This window comes from Plectropomus leopardus, chromosome 18, assembly GCF_026936395.1.
Source record: "Plectropomus leopardus strain MGB_pleo_1.0 chromosome 18, ASM2693639v1, whole genome shotgun sequence".
In the NCBI taxonomy this organism is placed as follows: Eukaryota; Metazoa; Chordata; class Actinopteri; order Perciformes; family Serranidae; genus Plectropomus; species Plectropomus leopardus.
Window position 1 is genome coordinate 25,855,858 of NC_142193.1, and position 22,390 is coordinate 25,878,247.

General features: G+C 39.0%; 1 protein-coding gene across 2 annotated transcripts; it reads left to right on the top strand.

The window, feature by feature from the left end:
* The first annotated feature begins 67 nt into the window (after nucleotides 1-67).
* LOC121957011 (uncharacterized) lies at nucleotides 68-21,992 on the top strand. 2 transcript variants are annotated; one of them, XM_042505496.2, is made up of 19 exons: nucleotides 68-623; nucleotides 3,516-3,621; nucleotides 5,422-5,470; nucleotides 10,112-10,156; nucleotides 10,285-10,367; nucleotides 10,608-10,704; nucleotides 10,843-10,985; nucleotides 11,557-11,729; nucleotides 12,025-12,128; nucleotides 12,277-12,447; nucleotides 12,802-12,938; nucleotides 13,955-14,060; nucleotides 14,160-14,226; nucleotides 14,340-14,382; nucleotides 15,202-15,507; nucleotides 15,780-15,917; nucleotides 16,818-18,857; nucleotides 19,885-19,987; nucleotides 20,118-21,992. In XM_042505496.2, exons 1-19 carry the CDS (start codon nucleotides 458-460, stop codon nucleotides 21,387-21,389), a joined length of 5,349 nt encoding a protein of 1,782 aa, XP_042361430.2. In that variant the 5' UTR covers nucleotides 68-457; the 3' UTR covers nucleotides 21,390-21,992. The 2 variants fall into 2 exon arrangements, with proteins under 2 accessions (XP_042361430.2, XP_042361431.2); XM_042505497.2 differs by having other exon boundaries at nucleotides 19,888-19,987.
* The last annotated feature ends 398 nt before the right edge of the window (nucleotides 21,993-22,390 follow it).

Sequence of the window (22,390 nt, forward strand, 5' to 3'; positions counted from 1 at the left end):
AAATGCGTTTGCAGTATTAATTGGACCCTTGACGGTCGGAGCGTGCGGGGGTCACGTGAACGCAGCATCAGATTGTGTGTGTGCTGACGAGCCGTTGCTTGTGGAAACAGCTGGTGGTTTCTGTCAGCGAGCATTTCGTCTTGAGCGGCTTTTAGCAGGAATAAAAGTTCAAATTCGACTCGAAACTGACTGAATGCGCTTTGAATTGAGTCTCTGCAGCTGCTCCACCAGACGTCGGGACATGTCATCCTGTGAACGCCACTTTATCGAGCAGTTTTCAGTTACCGACATAACAGTTTGTTAGCCGCAGACCAGCGACGCTCGACAGCCGGCTGCTAACACCAGCTAGCTAGCTAACTTTGTACTCCCATAGCAACTGACGATACAGGTGTTCCGCCACCGCTGACAAGCTGTCGGTTTTCTGACAGTACAAGGAGAGGTGTTTTTTGATTTCAGCATGACTCATGTTCATTATAAATTCTCCTCCAAACTCAGCTACGACACGGTGGTGTTTGACGGCCCGCACATCACGCTGAGGGACCTGAAGAGGCAGATCATGGGCAGGGAGAAGCTCCGAGCCGGGGACTGCGACCTGCAGATCACTAACGCACAGAGCAAAGAAGGTAATAAAAAAAAAAAACATATGTTACGGGCTGATAACTGTGTGTTTATCCTGCCTGTTTGAACTTTGGAAGAAAACACGTGGTCCATGTTTGACAGCTGTGCGGTGGAAAAAGGTTGCGTCACCTCTTTCAGATCCAGAAAAGTCAAAAGCAAGAACAAAAGGGAGCTAATGAATGGGCCACATTCCTGCTGCATGCACGCCTCGTGTCTGTAATTATGAGGCTGCTGCTGGTGGTGAATCAGCCCGGACTGTGACATGCATGTTAGAGTACCGAAAGAGATGTGGGATAAAAATAGCAAAGGTAGGGAAGTGGCACAGCCCAGTCATGACCATAAGATTTAAGTCAAGTCAGACACTCACATAAATAAAAATAATCCATATATAAATTAGGAGTCGCTACTGATTGTTAGTAGTTAATGAAACCTATATTTGGAATCTATATGCATTTACAATAACAATGAAAATCTTTCTGTCAGTATTTGTAATTTGGAATAACAAAACTTTCTTTAAATGCCTTTAGCCAATGTTTTATTAAAACTGAAACTTTCAACATCATAAATTCTCAGCAACTTTTTTAAATGTAGTCAAGTGAAATTTTAAATAAAATAACTCCCTGGAGTTTTACAGAGTGAAAGTTCCTCCCATGCTGATACTTTCTTAGCACTTTTTAATTATTTAATTTTATCAGTGATCATTAAAATAAAATGCAGATACAGATAATCAGCAAATGCCAAATATCAGCCCCAATTATAGGCCAGGCCGATAATCTGTTGACCCCTATTATAAATCATCAGTGCTGAAAATGTTATGCACTGAAGTCACTAAATTAACAAAGCAAAAGAGTGACATGCAGATCATGCAGGTTATTCAGCCATGAGAGATAAGCATCACCCCAGAGTGTGTCAATATCCTGCAGATAAGCTCTGAAACTGGTCATACGCAGAGTAATATTTCCACTCAAGGCAAAAAAAAAACCAAAAGAAATGTACACACAACTCATGTGGTGTCAGAGTTTACGGAAAGTTTAGATAAAGATTATAGTAAGGAAAAAAGAAAGAAAGAAAATCAAAATCAGAATTTTTTTTTTTGATTTCCGGTGGATATTGTGATTCATTACAGTTGCTCTGTTTCCAAGCATAGAGAATTATAGAAGTAGAAATTAATAAATAAGTAGAAATATAAAATAAAAACAAAAATAAACAAAACAAAATATATGCATTAGTAAACATTTAAAGTAAAAATATGTGCATCATTCTTCAATTTCACAATTGTATGTAAACTATTAAACATTTTATATGTGTAAAATATGCTGCAAGTGTGTAAAAATATAGAAATAGAAAACATTATATATTAATATAATAATTAATATATATATTTTTTTATATATATATATAAAAATATGTGCTTTATTCAACATAACAGTTTACAAACTAGTATGTAAAAGGTTCAAAAATAGAAAATAGATAGCATTAAACATAGGAAGTGTCAGGGGAGTCAGACTTTTCTGGCTTCCTTTCATCAGATGAAACAATGTTGTGTCATGCAGCGTGTTTGACTGAAGACCACACTGCAGGATCTAAAGGGTGTCAATATTTTGGTGCTTTAGAGCACTGTGAGTGTTGATGGAGTTTACCAGGCTGTAAGATAAACATTAGGTCCCAACTGTCTTGTTCTAAGATATGTGAATAATCACATTTAAAGCATTTAATATCACTTGAGAAATTATTCTCCTGATCTTTTTAGTTTAGCACACTGGTTCTCGACCTGTGGTGCATGTAGCACTGGTGGTACACAAGCCCCCTGCTGTGGTAAGCAAGGAATCTGTTCATCAAAATACTTAAACTATGAAATCCCTGAAATGTGATTTAAAATAACTTTTGCCTCTACTTTTACTATTTGTTTTAATATTAGCCTGCTGTATTGTCATAATCATGATTGTAGTCTGTGTATATATCCGTAATTATGAGCTAAATGTGAGCTTTTAGAAAAAGAAGTGCGAATCAGGAGAAAATTTCAAGCAGACCTTTTGATACTTAAGTGGATGACAATCAACCGAGTACATTGCAGGCGGCTACTTAAGCAGCGGCAGTGAAGTTTCTGCACTTGATGAGGGCTGGCCCTTGTGGTGTATAAGGGTTGTGTGGAAGTTTAAGTACCAGTTCCCTCAATTTTGATAAACTAATGAAATATTTAAGCCTTTGAAATATGAGCAGACTGGTTTGATTTCTTTCAGAAACGTAGGGGAAAGCCATCAAGCAACTGTACAAGACATAGCCCAAAAATGAGCAAAACAAATACGTGAAAATTATTATTATTGTCGTTATTATTTAAAGTTATTATTGTGTATATATTTTATTGTTTTAGAATGTATTAGATACGGTACATTTGTGTGTATGTATGGATGTAGATGTTCGTCAGAGCTGATTGATTGTGATTTTAAGGTATTACTTTATATTGTTCAAAAAGACAATAAATGAAGTTGAAATAAAAAAAAAAAATTAAAAATTACCTCAAAATAATTTTAAAAGCAACAACAAGACAATGGGCTAGAAAAAGTGCTGGGAAAAATATGTATTTATTTCATATATATATATAATCATTTTTGTCCATGATTAAAGAAAAAAAAACCAGCATATTAACCAATATTGAAAATGATCACGAGTTCCAGCCACACATTAATCAAGCCATGATGAAATGCTTAAAATAAAGTCATTCCTGTTATAGACTTGTTGAGCAAGACCAAAAGAGTCATTCTCACATTAACCAAATGTCATCAAAGGGTGTGTGGTTTCTTAATAGCCTGGTGAAGGAATTTTTTTTTTAATTTATCACTCAAAATTCATTTTGTTTTTATCTTGTTTAACTCTCTTTCTCCGTCTCTTCCTCTCAGAGTACACAGACGATGAAGGTTTGATCTCTAAAGGCTCCTCCGTCATCGTCAGAAGAATCCCAGTCATTGGAGCAAGACCCAGCTCAGGCAGCAAGATCCGCAAAGTGTAAGTGTATTTTATTAAGTTCGGCACATACTAGAGGCTCGCTGATAGTGTTGAAGTGTTAATTAGTCTGCAACTTTTCATAATAAGCCTGATTAGCTTCTGTGTCCGGCTCAGCAATAGATAATTTTAATGTAATGAGAGTAAATATTGCACAGTTATGTTGTAATTAATCAAAAGATGAGTTAATAATAATAACTTAATAATAATAACTTTACTGATGCAGCACCCTTAAAAACAAGAGTTTACAAAGAGCTTTGACAAACAAACCAGAGGACAAACAATACGAGATCATGATGTAAAATGACAATATGAAATAATACAAAGAAATAGACCAAAAACAACAACAACAGCAGAAGCATTAAAAGCAATAAAACCACAAATAAAATGAAATTGAATAAATTAATAAATGAAAAAGGTAAAATAAATAAAAAGATAAATAAGAGTCCCCAGTTATCAGCCTTGATAATAGGAGCATTTATAGATAAAATTTTTAGGAAAAAACGATTTTAAGTTATTGTCTTAACTGTACGTATTTGCTATTAAAGGCCCATATCACATACTTGAAAATAAATGTAGGTACTAAGCTCTTATTAGTATAAAAAGTACAGTTCAGGGTGTTGTCCTTGTATATTGGGGTAGTTTTTAGCAGCAGCATGTTTACAGTTAGAGGATCACAATAGTCAAGAAAACAATGCTGTCACCCTCATGTATCACAACAGAGGGCCTAATCTTGATGGTCAACAGATGTAAACAGAGTTTTTGTGTAACAATTCCACAATAAAAAATCCTCACAGAAAAAGAGGAAAGAGCAGAAGTGTTACTCCATGGAGCCGTTCACAGGGATTACCCAGATATTAGTCAGGCTTAGACAGGACAGCCGGCAGTGGTGTGGGGTTTTATGCATGGAAAGCAGGAAAAGACCTCACTGGAACAGACCGGCCGTCACGTGATTAGCCCCGTCAGCACCATGCAGACGGATGGTGAGGAATGAGGGCTTAAGAGTAGAGCAACGCTGGCCACAAAATCAATTCTCCATCTGCACAAGCAGCTTTAAAGGGCCTCCAAGTAAGCCCAAACTTTGAGTCATTTTGAGGCTTTTACATCCACATTTTACATTTAACATCAGATTTTAAACTCAACCAAAGATAGACTGTAAGCACATTTTTTCAACACTATCTAGACTATGAATGGCACTTATGGGTCAGTTTTATTGTGTTGTGGAGTATTTGTTGAAATATTTCAAAAACGCAGGGAGAAGGCAAAAAGTGATTGTAAAAACATTTGTAAAAACAAAAAAAGTTTTTAAAAAAATTACAAGAAATTTACCTGAAAATAAGCAACAAAAAAAGTAAAACAAGTGAAACTCATAAAAACAAATAATTAACCTAAAAAGTGCTGAAAATTAACCTGTTTTATATATTTCCTCTGTGGCAATTCTAAATATAATTTATTATAAATATATGTTTCTTGACAATTTTCCTTTTTTTGGGATAATTTTGTTATAAAACTAATTTTTGAGTAAATTTCTTATCACTCTTCACTAATTTCTTGTAATTTGTGGGACATTTCTTGCCAAGTTTGTCATTGCCTTTTTCCCTGTTTTGAAAGAAATCAAACCAGCTTGCTCAGGTTTCAAAGGGTTAAATAGCTTGTGAAATGTGTCTGAATCCAGGTTTTCTTAAATGTTTCAGTCTTTTTTGTTGATGTAAAGTAGTGCAAGTTAATTGGTGATGCCATCTTTGTTTCCAGGATATTAATTTTACAATAACTGGTTAAAAATGATTTCTTTTCCTGTTTCAGGGAGCGATCAGATGTCCAGCTTTCCCACTCCTTTGGAGCCTTCAAAGCAGTACGTAACCAAACTAAATCCCACCGCACTTCTTCTCCTGCAGCCCCACTAAACACACACTCAACAAACACACATGACCTTATAACTCCGTGTTAGTTGAATGAGTGCGTCAGTAAGATTGTTTTGAATCAGTAGCGCTCAGCTATGGATCCCTGAGGGAATAAAGGGGGAATAGTTTATTTTCACTATTTAATTCACTATATCACTATATAATAGTGACAATTCTGATTGTAGATTTCACTTCCTTTGTGACTGAATTGTGGTTTTAATCATATCTAACAAAGTGAATTCTTATGAAATGAGAGTCTGTGAGCTAATGTGGATTAATTTACGGGTTCCTGACACTAAAAGAGTTGAGAACCACTGGTTCAAAGAAATTACACCAGGATCTAAATCATCCAAAAACCTTTATTTCCTCTACTTTCTGTTGCAAAGAGGAGGTGTGTGTTACTCAGAATTTCATTTACAGGGAGCTGAAATGACAATGAATTAATTAAAGTTATTGAAAAGTAGTTTTGCAATTAGACCGTCTACAAGACAGAGAAATGAGCTTTAAATTTTATTAGTGCTACACGATCAACCATGAGGGAAAGTATATTTGCATATATTCTCTATATTGAAGCCGCTCAGCTGTAAATAAACAAGCTGCTGTGTCACCAGTAGATCAGTCAGTATCTATCTGTGGGTGGTGGGAGCTGCTCAGGCGGGTCAAACATTATCATGCAGGCCAGCTATTCAGCTGATAAACCCAACTGTTATTTTAATGAGCTGCTAACAGTCGCTGCCCAGTGGTCTCATTTCCATGAGCTGCTCTCAGGCATCTTATAATATTCATATATTAGTAGCCTCTTTTGATAGCTGTGTAGCGTGTGCTGGTGTGAGTATTTAAGTTACATAAGGCATTTTTTAATATAGTGTATCAACCTCACTCAGTCCCCAGACAGCTTTAAAGTCCATGAACAATAAAATAATCTAATGTGTCAAAATGAATAATTTAGTATCAGGCTGAAGAAAATTTTCATTCCCAAATTACCATTTGTATATCAACGCCTCATCCTGTGTTACCTTGAATTCACAAAGAAAACTTTTTTCCACGCATGCTTCCACAGCGAATTAAAAAGAGATATCTACTGCAAGGCGACTGTATATCGAAACATCTGTTTACAAAGTCCGACACACCTTGTGCAGTAAAATCCAAGTCTCATTTATCCAGTCAAATTCTCAGTACTTCCCAAACACATGCTAAAGCCTTAAAACTGAACTAAAAGTGACACTTAGTAACATAAAGACAAACAATAATTTTACCTCACTGAACTCAGGAGCTGCTGGTCTACCAATGGCTCATATAGTTAGTTTTTGTGATTTTGTGAAGGTGGTGTTTCAATGGGTCAGTTTTGATTCACCAAAGTAACACAACAGCACAAAGAAACTACCGATTGGCAGTGGTAAACCCGCAGTTCCTGTGCCCAGCGAAGTAAAATTGCTGTTTTTGTCAATTGAATCTGCCTCTGAAGAGAGTATAGATAGACTTCACTTTCAGTTCCATTTTAAATAGTAAAGTTGAAGTAAAAATGCATGTGATTGGGAAGTACCGAGCATGCTGTAGAAGCAGACAACGTCACCTACTTACAAGCTGCATAAAGAAGGGACATAAATCAGAGGCATAGAAACAACTTTCGGACAACTTTAGTCTGTGGCCACAAACTGAAATGTGTTGGTCTTTTAATAAAATTGTTTTACATACTACTAGTGTTGAAGTACTGAGGATACATCTGGTTAAATGAGACTTGGATTATACTGTGTGAATTATGTGAGACTTTGTACACAGATGGTTGATATAGTTTTGCTGTTGTGAACATGGTTCCCAATGACGTGAATCTTCTGCATTTTAGGATTCTTTGTCTTCTGTGGAGTCATGTGAGAAAAACAAAGTTTTCTTCCCAAGTTCAAGGTTACACAGTCAGTAAATGATATATAAAAATGGTAATTTAGGGGGTGAATCTATTATTAATTTATCTAGATATACTTGAGCAAAGTAAACAGATGCTGGAGAAATCCAAAGTAATGAAGGGATGTCTTGGACTTTCCTGATTAAAAACGACACACTTCGTTCATTACTGCAGAGTAAAAAGTGTAATTGTGGTTTTCCAGCTTTAACGTCGGAGCAAATAAACAAAGCCTCTCTTAAAGCCACTCCTCAGAAACCAAGTGGTGCCCCCGTGTTATTTTTGCAGTGCCCGTTTGGTTTGTGAGCCTGTAAACTAACTCAAGCACATCTCAAAGCTTTCACTTGACTTAGTGTGCACTGACCTGACTGATTTTCTCTCTGGTTCCTCAGTAGGAGAAGTGTCTGCCACTCTTCTTAGTACTTTGAGTCTGTTGGACTTTTTTTTTCTTTTGTGTTTTTTCTACCCAATAAAGTCGTTTGTATGAAGCTGTCTTATGTATTGATTATGTGTTTGACTTCATTGGAAAGAATGATGCTGATACACACAGTTGATAATATACCAGATAAGACATTTTGGAGATGTTGGTATCTGTCATCACTGGACATTTCTGATTGATTGTTAAATCCTCTTTAATTAAACTGAAAATAATGGTATATATATTGGACTCATACTGGACATCGGACAAGCTAAGATTTGTACTGCAGCGATTTAGTATTGCGCTAAAAAAAAAAGACATTTTAAAAATAGAGGCAGAGAGAGAGATCTTGAATTTTATACCTCAGTATGGGTCAAGCCTCAAAAAACTGTATCCTGCATTTCCCATCATGCAAGTTGATACTCTCTTTCATTAGATGTGGCTAAAGCTTTAATAAAGCCAGGCAGAAATATTTGTCATACTGCCATAAACAATATATTACAGTGCAGTCAGTCTGTAACCCAGCACATTGGATTTTAAATGAAACCGTGACTTTTGGTTACAATTGTCGATTTTAGGCTTTAAAGTTGCGTTTATGACTTATTAAAAGGTGTTTCTCTGTGATTATTTTGCTTTTCATAAGTTTCTTGTAATCTTATTTTGTTGAGAATGCATTTGAGTCGGTGCAAAGATCAGTATTTTACAATATTTGACCCTAACAGTGTTGCATGTGCTTTCATTTGTGAGTGTTACGTCTACAGCCGCAGTGTTTCAGGCTGAATATTAAAGTCAGCCTCTTCACAAGGACAATGCTAAAATACTGATGTTTAGTAGGTATAAAGTTCACCTTGTCTCAGTAATGTGGACTGGAGTCACAAATTTGATGACTTAAACATGACTTGATAAATTTTTTTTAAAAAAAGCTTTGCAATTGAACTTAGACTTTAAATGACTTGTTACTTTTGACAGAAAATACCTTGATACCTTCCCCCAAACCCAAAGATTATAAAGTTATGTTTTTAAAAGTTGTGTAACAAGTCAATAGATTTCCCTTAATTTCCTTAATCAGTTAACATTAATCTTTCTTTTTTCTTTCAATTAGACGTTAAAATATGCACCAACATACGTTATTACTTTAGGTCTTACATAAGATGTAGTGAAAATTTGGGAGGAGAAAGTTCAGTATGAGATGAGTTAAAGAAAATAACCATACAAAATTACAGACATCATCAGTTCTCAGTCATTGCAGCTAAAATACTGTGACAGTTACTCACTTTGTTAGCATGCAGGTCACATGTTTACAAAAGAATACTTTGCAAACGGGTTTGGCTGTTACTTAGAGTTTTCAGCTGATTTGCCAAGCTCATTGTGGATTTGTGATATGCTTTCGGCTTTTTGGGGGTCATCTTTGTACATTTTAAATCTATTCCAGGTGCTTGACTTTTTGCAACATCTTGTATCTGAAGGTCTGTCACGTGTGGTCAAACTGTCACAGTCACAAATGAAAAAAATGGGCCTACTATTGTGCTCAAACAAACTTGTCTTAGAATATGTTGGAGTACTATTTCTCACTTTATTTTGGATTTTTGGGGAGCCTTCAAATACTGATTTGAGCAATGAATACCATGGCAGTGATCAAAGCTTTAAAACATTAAGGTCAGCCCCACTGAAAATGTCCTCATCTGTAACACTTGTTGATTTTGTTTTTTTGGTGTCATTTTTCTATTCCAGAACAGTAAACAAACCAAGAACAGGTGTGTTGAAACAAGAAAGAATTGAGGTGAAAGGATGTGGACATTAGATTATGAGAGCAAAGGTGCTTTTTTATCCAACGAAATGTTGGCCAGACGCAAGAAAAATTGCAGGGAGAATTATGTTGTTGGCTTCTTCATTTTCAGGGTAGCAAGTTCAGAGGGATGAGAAGTGGCAGGAGGTGCTGAGGCAGTAATCCTGGGATGAGAACAGACATGTATTATCCACTCTGTATGAAAATCACTGCTGAATGCGGGTGTAAATTTGATCTCGTCTAAAACGATTATAGAAGTGAAGATTTGGTATACAGCAGTTATTGTACCCCCGTGTCACATAGAAAATCACCAGTGGTGCTGGGGATAAAGCATCAGGTTTAGCAGGTAAAATCATCTTGGTTTGAAGCAAAATTTGAGCCTTTTTTAGTGTTTTCAATATATATTATCTGTCTCTTTTTTCCCAAGACATGTAACCTGGAGTCTGTCGTCGCTTCATCTGTGAAACTGATTATGTGTTTAATTCTAACAGATGGATGACCAGAATTCCTCCAAAGCCGCACCTTTGTTCTCCAAGGTATACTCTCTCTATTTTGTTGTTGTACATACTTATGCTTGATCACGTGTCAATCTTAATCAAACTCAGACCCTTCTGTTTGATATGATGTGCCTGTTGCACACATTGATTTGTTTGTGTACATGCAGATGGCTAACCTGGCTGAAGCGAATGTGTCAGAGGAGGATAAGCTCAACGCCGTGCTCCAACAGTCCTCCTACGACTCCATGAAGTGAGTCACATATGTTCTCCTCCTTGCTTTTTCCCTTTTCTTAAATCTTGTACCTCCATGTGTCACCTTTTGTCTCATCCTCCATTACTTAACTACATCCCATGCTTTATTTTCCTCCTTTATCTCTCATCATTCTGTTCCTCTTCCAGTTTTTGTACATTCTTCTTTTTTTCATTCACTTTTCTTGCCTTTCTATAATTTTCTTTTTTCTTCTGTCCATGTCTCATTCTCTCTCTCTAGTTACAGTAAGAAGTTTGCTGCTGTACTTCCTTCAAACTACACCTGTTATCGCTGTGGAAACACTGGACACCATATCAGGAACTGTCCCAACAGTGGGGTAAGAGCAGAGTATGAGGTATTCCACAAAAGAGGAAGTTTCTGTTGTACTGTAAAACTTCTATTAATAGCCATAGTCAACATGTGTTCACTGTAATCTGTAAGTGTGGCATTAAACGTAGACGTGTCCTGTTGACAGCCGGATAAAAACGCTGAGGCCCCTGTGAGAATGAAGAAAAGCACAGGAATCCCTCGTTCCTTCATGGTGGAGGTGGACGATCCCAACATGAAGGGAGCCATGCTGACAAACTGTGGACGCTACGCGATTCCTGCCATAGACGCGTGAGTCAAAAGAGTCAGTTTGTTCGTCTTTGTTATGAAGGAATGGTTTGACATTTTTGGAAATACGCTTATCTGCTTTCTTGCTAAGAGATAGATGCAGAGCTGCAACAATTAGTCGATTGATTGATGAGTCATCCGGCAGAAAATTAATTGGTAATTCTTTTAATAATTGAATAGTATTTTAGTAATTTTAATAGCAAAAACGCCAAACATTTGCACGTGTCATGCATCTGAAATTTGAGATTTCAGTGCATTTTGTCATACATGATAGTAAACTGAATAGATTCAGATTTTTGGACTGTTGGTTGGATAAAACATACCATTTAAAGACGTCACCTTTGGCTCTTGGAAATTGCTCCCAGAATTTTTCACAATTTTTTAAAATTTTAATGACAAAAAAATTGATGACTATTTTTTTTTTTTAATGGACAGATTATTAAAATAATCGTTATTTGCAGCCCTTGTGAGATTAAAAGAATAACATCAAAATATGCAACAAATAAATGAATAAAAGCATCCTCTGATCAGATGAAATCCGATGTACAGTATATGTACTGTTGTCTGTTCATAGTGAGGCGTACGCCATCGGCAAGAAGGAGAGGCCTCCGTTCGCTTCACAGGAGCAGCCAAAGTCCGAAGACGAGGAGGATCCTGTACCTGACGAACTCCTCTGTCTGATCTGTCATGACCTGCTGAGTGACGCTGTGGTCATTCCCTGCTGTGGAAACAGCTACTGTGACGACTGTGAGTGTCTGCTACACACACACACGAACAAATTTTCATTTCATTTTTATTTGTATTTATTCGCGCCATTAAAAACAGTAACAGGAAACAGGTCAAAAAGAGTACAGAAAAACTGGTGCCGGGGACAATGAATTACAAGTAATACAATAAATTACAATACTTAGATACAAACAATGAACATTGGGATCAGCAATAAACGCCAAAAAAATCAAGATACATCATGAGTGTTAGTGTGTGTGCATGTCCAGTCTCATTCTTCATATTTACATTTTACCCATTTTCATGTCTTGCTCAGGTATTCGCACCACCTTACTGGATTCAGAGGAACACGTCTGCCCCACATGTAGCCAATCAGATGTCTCACCTGATACCCTGATAGCCAATAAATTTCTCCGACAGGTGAACTGACAGACGGATTTATTATAAATGAGATTTGTGTATTATCTCCTTAAATTGTCTGACCAGAAGCTTTTCATTGTTTCTAACTTTAGTGTAGAAATGGTCTGACATGTGTCAGCTTCCTGTCTGTCTTTTTCTCCTGACACAGGCTATTGACAACTTCAAGAGAGAGCGAGGCCACACTAAAAGCTTAAAAAGAGGATGTGGTTCCTCCCAGTCCCAAAATCCAACCCCAACACCGAGCCCTGTCCCCACCCCGCCCCCTCTCACCTTGCAGAGCCAAAATCAGAGACATCACCTTTCAACCAGCAGCCAGCAGGTGAATCTCATAATGATGTGTTTCGTTTGTGTGAGCAAACAGAATGATTACTGTTTTCTTTGCATAATCAGATGTTTGTGTTAAGTGTGTAAAATATAAATCTGTGCCTTTATGGTACAATGCACTGTATAAAACAAGTATATGAGTTGAAATATAAACATGTGCGCAAAGCTACAATAATGAACAACAACAATAATATACATAAGCAAGAATAACAATGTATAACATATTAAATTTAACCTGTGTTGTAAATATGTCTCTGCTGAAGGTTTTCCCAAAAACTGTTGCCTTTTTCTATCATTTGCTCTTCTAACATTTTGATCTCTGCTACATTTTCTTGTCTCCGTTCTTTAGGACCCTCTCCTATACCTCTCACAGGCTGCAGACACACCGCCGTTATCTCAGGTGTGCGGAGCGCTGCTCACAGTAACCGGTCCCACTTCGACTGAAAACACGCTGAGCACGTCCCTCCAGCTGGAGCTACCTGACAAGTAACTACACACAGAAACATACCAAACACCTGTAAAATGATTTGCTCTGCTGCCTCACTTGAGATTTATCACGATATTTATTGTTGCTGTACCTTATAAGCAGCTTCTGTGTATTTTCTGATAAAACAGAAGCTCTTGAATGCTGTAATATTAAAGCACGCTGCTGTTACTGAAATCTTAGGAGTTCAAGGCAGTTGCATTTTAAAAAAGAGTAAATGGTCTTATTTAAACCAAAAACCATAGATGTAGAATGACAAATAATCTTTCTTATATGTTTTGGTGTTGGGATCATCTATTCAAAACAGTTTGCTAGTGTCCTCCAGTTTATGTTATCAGAGAGAACAAACAAAGACAAATTTGCTGAGCGTCAAGCTGGTCAGGCTGACATTTTTTGCACACCCCCTGCTGGAGAACAAGGCAAAGTGATTCAAATCGCCCTTGTGTTTACAGACTGCAATTTTTTAGATTTAAACAAGTTATTACAGATAAAAAGTGTTTTTTAATGATCTATATTGAAAGTAGAAGTGAAATCCAGATTTTGCTCATATAGCACACTTGTCTGTGAGCGAGGTGACAATGAGCTCTAACTCGGCAGAGTAACCAGTTGTGTCTGGAGTTGCCCAGCTGACAGTGTGGCAGCAAAGTTAACCCTTTAAAACCTATGCACAGCGGTTTGGTTTCACTCACAAACATGCAGAGAAGGCAATGAGCAACTTAACTACACTTGGCCCAAGATTGGAAAAAACATACAAGAACATTACCTGAAAATAAGCTTAAATAAATTCAAAAACAAAAAGGAAAATGACCCAATTGGGAAAATGTAAAAAAAAAAGTATGTATTTTTTTCTTTACATTGTTTTAAATATATAATATAATGATTCTAAATATAGTTTTCTCGACAGTCACCAATCTTTGATTATTGATTCATTGATTCTGATTTTAGATTGAAGAACAGGTAAACAGTCACACTGATGTTGAGCTCATGTGGTGTTGTGATGTTTCTGCTGTTTATTCAGAGAGGCTGAAGAAAAGACACACGAGGACTCAGCGACTGCTACCACCCCGTCTGGACCGGTTTCACCCAAAGACCCCACTGATGCTCCATCACAGCTGATACCACTGGTGAGCGCGCAAACACACACACACACACACACACACACACACACACACACACAATGCAGCAAAGTTTCTCTGTATGAAATCTATGATGTGTTTGTTCAGGGTACCCTTACTCCAGAGGGAGAGGAGCCTCAGACAGTCAGCGTGAATCTACAGCAGCCTTCCTCAGGTAAGGACTGTCTCTTTCTGTCCGTTTATTACACTGTCTGTACTGTTCGACATGTGTTTTGTCATTTTATTTGAGTCAACACGTTATTGATTAATTATTATGTCAATCCACAGATCCAACCCAAAGACCCTCCGGGCCACCAGCGTGCTGGGAGAGGTCAGTGAAGCGTGTGTTTCATAGGGCTGTACCCGACTCAGAATTTTGCTAGTCTTTCTAGTTTTTCATAAAAGTATCATAAAAGTCATGAGCATTCACTCTGCTGCAAAACCTAGGGACCAAAATGTCCCCTGCACTGTACACTGCACAGCACACTGACTTGCAAAAAAAAAAAAAGACTGCTCGACTTGAAGCAGTCTCCGTCGACTGAGGGGTCTCTGAGTGATGATTCAAGTCTTTGACTTTTAAGGGGTGGGCCCCAGTATTAAGCCCTTTGAAATCTGAGCATGTTGGCTTGATTTCTTTCAAAAACATTACAAGAAGGTGATAAACAGCTTCAGAAGAAATGACCCACAAAATAGCACAAAAATGTGAACAAATGGTTCAAGAAAATGACATGAAAATTAGCACCATAAAAAAGGTAAGTTGAATTTAAAAAAAAAAAAAAGGAAAAATAACCTGAAAATTAGCTAAATAAAAAGGAACAAACAAATGGCCTGAAAGGGGTGCTTACAAATAATGATTCTGTCACATAATTATGATATTTACAAATATAGTTAAATGGACATTTTCCCTTAAATCTACTATTTTTTTTCAATCTGGAGGGCATTTTTTGCCAAGTTGCCAACTTTTTTTTCAAAAGAAATCAAAACAGTTTTGCTTAGGGCTCAAAGATTTTAGGACTTGCGAAAGGCATCTGAAAAGTATAGGCACAGGAAAAGTGATGTGGATCCAGGTTTCAGAAGCTTAAGTTGTAGTCTGCATTTGAATCTGCCCACTGTTTCAAAGACTGATGTCCTTTCCTCTTTTTCCCTACAGCTCCTCTTCCTCCTCAGGCTGTCCCCCTGGAGGCTGGAATGAATCGAACACACAGCAGCATCCTCCCTCCTCCACCTCCTCTTCATATCAAGCGACTCCTCCCCCGCTTTTTCCCTCCCCACATTTCCACGCCTTCCTCAGCACTCAGCAGCCTCTCGGCAGTTACCCCCCTGGATACCCTCCGACCACACCCGTCTGGGCTCTTCCAAACCTCCAGGGCGCACCTATCCCCTCCCTGTGCCCCTCTGCCTCCATCCCCGCCCTCATCCCCAAGGAGTGGTACAGGTATCAGAGAAAGGCGGAAAGGTGAGGGCGTCTGTAAATTACTGTAAACATTGTCATATCATATCACTCCCCATGTTTAATTGTAGGAAGAATGAATTTCCATTCTTTCAATTCCAGGCAACAGAAGAAACTTTCAGTTGCCTTATTGAAACTTTTAGATTCTGTTTTTAAGAGGATTACTTTGGGTATTGATTGTTTTGATCAGATTTAGAGACAGCTGCAGAGGTATTGTTATGTTAGGGCAATAAGCTGATAGTAAAATGAAATATACTTCCTCTATCTTTGTCCCTCAGGTCTCCTCACAGAGGATCTTCCCACAGACGCTCCTCCTCTCGCTCTTATTCAAAGTCTTCTAAGTCCAAGTCTTCTCGCTCCTACTCTCGCTCTTCAAGCAGGTCCAGATCCCGGTCCAGGTCCCAAAGCAGATCAAGGTATTTGGTCCCTTTATTTAAGATTTTTTTTTTTTTTTAACATTTTATTTGTTCAACGTAAAGACAACACTTACAACATATAACACAGAGGAAATGTTCTCAGTAAATTCACACACTAATCATATTTTTGGTCTTTTCATGTCCATTGTCAATACTACTAAGTACTTAGGACTAAGGACTCACTAACTCGGCATTTACCTACCACCTTGCATTTGACACAAATGTCCACTTTGACTCAAAGTTGACCTGCTTGGATTTTCGTGTTCGAAGGTTACTGTGACCTCACAAATAGGGCTGACACTAATGTTGGGTGTCCACCCTGAAACTGAGTTTTATACGACTCATATTAATGGTAGTATAAAAACTCTGAAAACGATGTATCAGCCGGTAGTAATTTTTTAAAAACAGATCCCTTCAGATACACACTGAGTGGTATGTTTTACAGTTCAACTCATCAATGCTTTGTCGCTTTAGATATTCTATGTGACTTGCAGGAGAAATAAACACAGAATGAATGTCATTTCTGCAAAACTAACGGCACATGTAGCAGGTTTTTTCGCTATTATCCCTTTGCTTCATAGAGTGCGATTACATGGACGTGAATAACTTGTTTATGAGGCTTATCCCAGTTATGATCATATTCAGAATAGGATGTTTACATGAGCACAGAAGAATCTGGTTAGTTATATCCCTCATATACATCCCAGTTTCATCCCAGAGTAGTCCAGCTAGCATATTCAGGTTTCTTATGAACCCAATACAGTGTTTGCAGGTCCAAACACATGAACAGGATACTCCAAAAACCTGATCATAACCGTGTTATTTTGGTCTATGTAAATACTCTCATAGACTAGGTAAAATGGGAAATAAGATACTAAATGGATTTTTTTTTCTTCCCAGGCCCCACTCACCTTACTCCCGCCACAGACACCTCCACACCCGCTCTCATTCCTCCCGCTCCTATAGCTACGGTTACAGGCGCTCCCCATCACCGTCCTCGTCATCCTCACCTCGAGTGGGTAACCATTCAAGGTCCAAGTCACCATCAGATCACCGCAAAAGCAGCCATCACAGTCGCCACCACAGTAGGAAGTCAACCTCAAGCAGCTGCACCTCCAGGAGGCGAGGAGAACACTCTGAGAGGGAGGCAGGAGGCTCAGGGGGAAGTTTTGCTCCTTACCCGTATGCTCAGCACCCAGATCAGACGAGCAGCCTGGAGCCGGATAGAGAGCGTTACCTGCAGTGGAAAAGGGAGTACAAAGAGTGGTTTGATAAATATTTCAGCAGCTATGTCGGCCACTTCCACCAGCTGCCTCTTCCTCTCCTCAGTCTTCCTCCTCCTCCTGAGTGGGGGGAAAGAGAGGGAAGCAGAAATCACTCAGATGCAAACTCGGACTCTCGACACCAAAGTAGACGTAGCAGTAGACGGATGGACGGACGCTCCCCGCCATCGCAGTCATCCAGCGACAGCCGCTCCCCTCCATCTCAGTCTTCACGTGATAGCCGCTCCACGCCATCTCAGTCCTCCAGCGACAGTCGCTCCTCTCCGTCTCATTCGTCCAACGACAGCCGATCTCCTCCTTCGCAGTCGTCCAGCGATGGACGCTCCACACCATCCGAAGACGGAGCTCAGCGGAGGTGCAGCCGCTTGCCAGCCACACCTGCAAAGAACCGCAAGAAAGAGGACCTGAAAGAAGGAAGTAAAGATGGCCAGCAGTTAATCGCGAAGAATTTGGCGAACCTCAGCGTCTTAAAACATGAGCAAAACAGCACGAAGAAACACGAGGAAGCAAGAAGAGAGGCGTCATCCTCCACTGATGCTGCAGACTCAACAGATGACTGCAGAAAGGACAAGCGGAAGAACAAAATTGAATCAAAGGATGGCAGCCCAGCACAGGATAAAGCAGCTGCCAGCAATGCCGTAGAATCAGTCCAACCACTCGTGAAACCAGATAAACATTTGGATAAAGAGCATGAAAGAAAAAGCAGGGAGCAAAGGAATTTGGAAGAAGAGAAAGGTTGGAGAAGAGGCAAATATTCAGACTCTAGGCGGGACTCGGAGAGAAAACACAGAGAAAAATCCCGTACAGAGTCATGCAGGGTGGATACAGACAGATACCTCGGAGGCAGCCGAGCTTCCGATTCAAGATCAGAGAGGAGCAGAAAGAGAAAAGGAGAGGACACGGAGCAAAGTTCTGTTACAGCTCAAAGCTACAAAACCAAAACTGCAGAGGACCCCGAAACCCAAAGGAGTGAATCCCCAAACTCATTTGACAGAAAAAAGCCAAAAATGGAGACGAAAAAGGAGAGAAAAACATGGCCTCTGACAGAGGAAGACATCTGGGAGGGAGGGATAAAAGTGAAACCACCAAAGAAGATAAGCATCAACATAAACCTGGATGGAAAAAGGAAGGAAGAGAAAACTGAAAAACAGGACTTGTCTTATTTGGAGAGCATCAGAGTAAAAGCAAAGGAAGGAAACAGAGAGGATGAGAAGTTAAACAGAGGAGAGACAAAAATTGAAGCAAATGAAAAGGAGGACTCCAGTCGAGACATGGAAGATGTTTCTGAAGGAAAAATTGAAACAGATGAAAGAGAGGCAGGACAGAAATGGGAGAAAGCAACATTCAGAGATGATGAGGGAGAGCCGTTGGAGAAGAAACAGGATGGAGAAAATATGGAGTTTGACTTCTGGCATAGTGTCCTCACAGGAATGGAGGATGAGAAAATGGAGAGTAAAACACAGTGGGAGGAAGGAGAGGGGATAGAGGTGATTGATGATGAGAAGAGGAGCATGAGGGGAGGAAAAGAAGAACAAGTGATGGAAGATTTTGTCTCTCTGAAGGACGGGGCAGAGGGAGAAAACACAGAAAACTCACCAGTGAGGAGCAGAAACAAGAGCCACTGTGACGGACCAAACACCACGGTGGACGATGGCAGGTCAGAATGTCTATAATAGAAAAGAAAATACCCTGTTGTCTACTTTATGCATCCAAAGGCAGAGTTATGTCTTTGGTTTACATGTGAAAAATCTGCTATTCAAAAGGACATTAAAACGCATCATGTAAAAAATCCTTACAGGATGCATTAAGACACATTTAAATAAATATGAAATACACAATAGAGGCTCCATTAACCCGCTTAAATATTACACACACTCATATCGCTCTGCACACAAAATGCACTTTCAAAAAAAATATTACTGTCTGCTTTCATTGAGTTAATTTTTTTTCAACCAATATCAGTCCTAATCACATTTGTCCCTGTCCCTATTTCCCCATTTTTCTTAAAAAAAGTGAATCCTACAGCATCGTCTAACAGCTGTGGGTGCTCCTTCTTGTCTCATTACATATTGCAATATTTAAAACTTCAATCTGCTATAAAAAGAAGCATTAAAATTACTTTTGTCTTATATTGTCGGTGCTAATCTCGGCCATAAAATGCACTGTGTTTTATGTCACTGCTTCCCTGGGAAATTTACTCCCATGTTTTGTCAGTAGAGTACTTTGTAATGTGAGCCAACAGTAGTGGGACATTTCAAGTTTGCATTAGCAGTTACTTAATCTTAATACAACTCTGATACCTTAATAAGGGGAGTAAAAAGTGACGGGCCCAGCCACTGACACTAAAAACTAACATATAGAGGTAAATACAGTACAGAATGTAAATACACTGAATTGATGTCAGTGGCGAAAAATACTTTAAATTGTTTAAAAACATGATATGATTACATTTAATCTTAAGGATTATAACTTTAATTGTTTGCCTTCAGTTTCTTGTTTACTCCATACATAATTTATTGTCAAAATAGCGAAGAAAGTGTTTTGTTATTAGTTCTTTCAAGACAGGCTCCATGCAAAAAATCTTTCCATAAACATACTTGTCAAACAAGTGTGTTTCCTGAAAGCCTTTTTCTAATGTAGAGATAAGAGCTGGTATACATTTGATATGTGTATGTTAAATACAGCAGCCATGAGGATCGTGAGGAGAGGAAGAGAGTCGTGAAAACTTTGGAGGAATACGCCCAGGACAGAGCTGCAGACAGAGAGGACGAGCTTGTACTCATACAGGTGTGTCTGTGAGCGCAGCCTGTGGAAATAAAACATTTTTATAACATCATTTAAAAATAATATTCCTTTGAATTCACACATACATTCTTGTGCAAACAAACAATATCGATGCCCCAACTCTCTGTACCAGGTCCCTCGCTCCAAATGGGAGAAGGAAGAGTCTGAGGAAGAAGAACGGGATCAAGGAGGGATCACAGCCCAAACGGACGCTCTCGCGACGTTTCTGCATTCACCATCCGTGTCTGTGACAGCAGAGCCGCCAGCCAACATGGAGACCGAGACAGAAGAAAAGAGAGAGAGGTCAGTGGAACTGCAGAGAGGAAGGGACAGGGAGGGACAGAAACACCATATTTTGGTCAGTTCACACAGAAATGTGGCTCCCTCTAGTGGCAGACACAGAACTGACTTGAGTTCAGAGAGAGACGGGGGGAAAAGGATGGAGGGGGAGAGATGGAGAAATAGAGAAAGGGAGAGAGGGAGGGAGAGATCAAGGGACAGGCAGAAAGAGAGCAAAAGATCAAAAGATAGAATAAGAGAGGAAGAGAAAGGGAGAGACAGGAGGAAAGAGAGGGCTTCCCCTAGAAGGAATGCCCTGCCCTCCTCTCACTCTTACTCTTATTCAACGTCACATGACACAGAGAGGAGAGACAGGCAGCAAGGCGGCGACCTCGGCGGCAACAAGAGTTCCTCTTGTCCCGGCGGGAAATTATCCGGTGACAGCAGCAGAGCTACTGAACTGCCGAAACAAAATACCCACAAATCGTACAGTGCCACAGTAATGGACTTTAAATTGAAAGACAAAGACCGAGACTATCACAATCATCAAGATCAATCAGGAAACTACAGATCAACAGGGAACCACCACCCCCAGAAGAGGGACCCCCTCCCCTCCGGGTCAGAGCTCAGTAAACCCAGAATCAGCAGCCCTGAGTGGGAAATAATGCAGAACACGAGTAGAAATGAGAGCAAGGTTGAAAAAAGCGAGTGGAAGCTGCAGCAGATAATAAGAGAAAGCAGAGGAGAGAGAGATAAACAAGAAATGAAGAAAGCAATGGTGGCTGAGGGAGAAGGTGGTTGTCGACGGGAGGATGAAGCCGATGAACTGGGGCGAAGGAGGGAACTGGAGGAAGTGGAGAGGCCCAGCAGCCGCAGCGACAGCGTCAGCTCATCGGCGAGTCAGGAGAACGGCAGAGACGACGGGAGAAAAGAGAAAAAGAAGAAACACAAAAAGGAGAAAAGACAAAATACACCAGAGCTGCTGGACGACGAGGAGCTGAAGAAACGCAAGAAGACGTCAAAGAAAAGCAGAGATGGAAGAGAGGAGGAGAGCAGTGGAAGAATGGACGACAGGTGGAAAGAGGAGGACGACCACACGCAGCTCTGCTCGCTTATGTTATCTTGATTCTTGTAGAAAAAGATTTAATTTACTTGAATGATGTTTTTCCTTTCTGTGTCCAAAAAGTGCCTGATTTTATTTTTTATTCTTTATTTTATTTTACCAGGATACTTTTTGTATCACCTTAAGATATAAAATATGCATCATCTAAAATGAAAGTGAACAAATTGTGAAGGAAAAGCACTTTAAACTCTGTATGAGAAAATGAATGTGAATGAAAGCAAATGTTAAACCTTGGATATCTTGAATTATTTAAAGTTCAGGGAATTTGCTCTCAACCTGCTCAGGACTATCCTCTAACTATGGCTTACTTAACCTGCGATGTTCCAGCGTGCGAGGAGGAAATCATTGACGAGACGTCAGTCTGTGATTTGGTTTGCCTCACACAAGAAGCACGAGAGTGCACATATGAGGATTATTGAAAAGAGTTTGTGATTAATTTGAAACATACTGTGAATATTTATGATTTGAACCTCTGTGTTGTATTTTGTTTTTAATTTTGTAAATGTTTAATTTAAAAAAAATAGCACCTGGATGGATGAAGTAATTCACCAGAGGAAATTTTTGTTTTTCCTGTTTTGAAGGAAATAAAATGAAACATCCATAAAATGTTGTTTTTCTGTCATTCTATCTGCTGGTTTTGCACTGAACAAAATAACTGAGCAGTTCTTTCAGACCTTCATTTTATTGGGCAACAAAAATTAAAAGTGTTTAGCTGAGAAGTAACAGGGAGAAAAATGAAAGAGATAGATAACACAATGATAACATGTTAGTATTCTGACATGCGTCACAGTGAGGGCCAGGAGATGCACACCAATATCTCCTTAATTGCAAATACCTGTTTTTTTGCCTTCATAACTTTGCTGTGTAGTTGACTTATATTTAAATGTAATAAAAATATGTTTATTGCAATTAAAGGGACAGTTTATCCCCAAATTAAAAACCAAAAATACATATTTTTCCTCTTACCTGTAGTGCTGATTATCAATCTTAATAGTTTTGTGTGA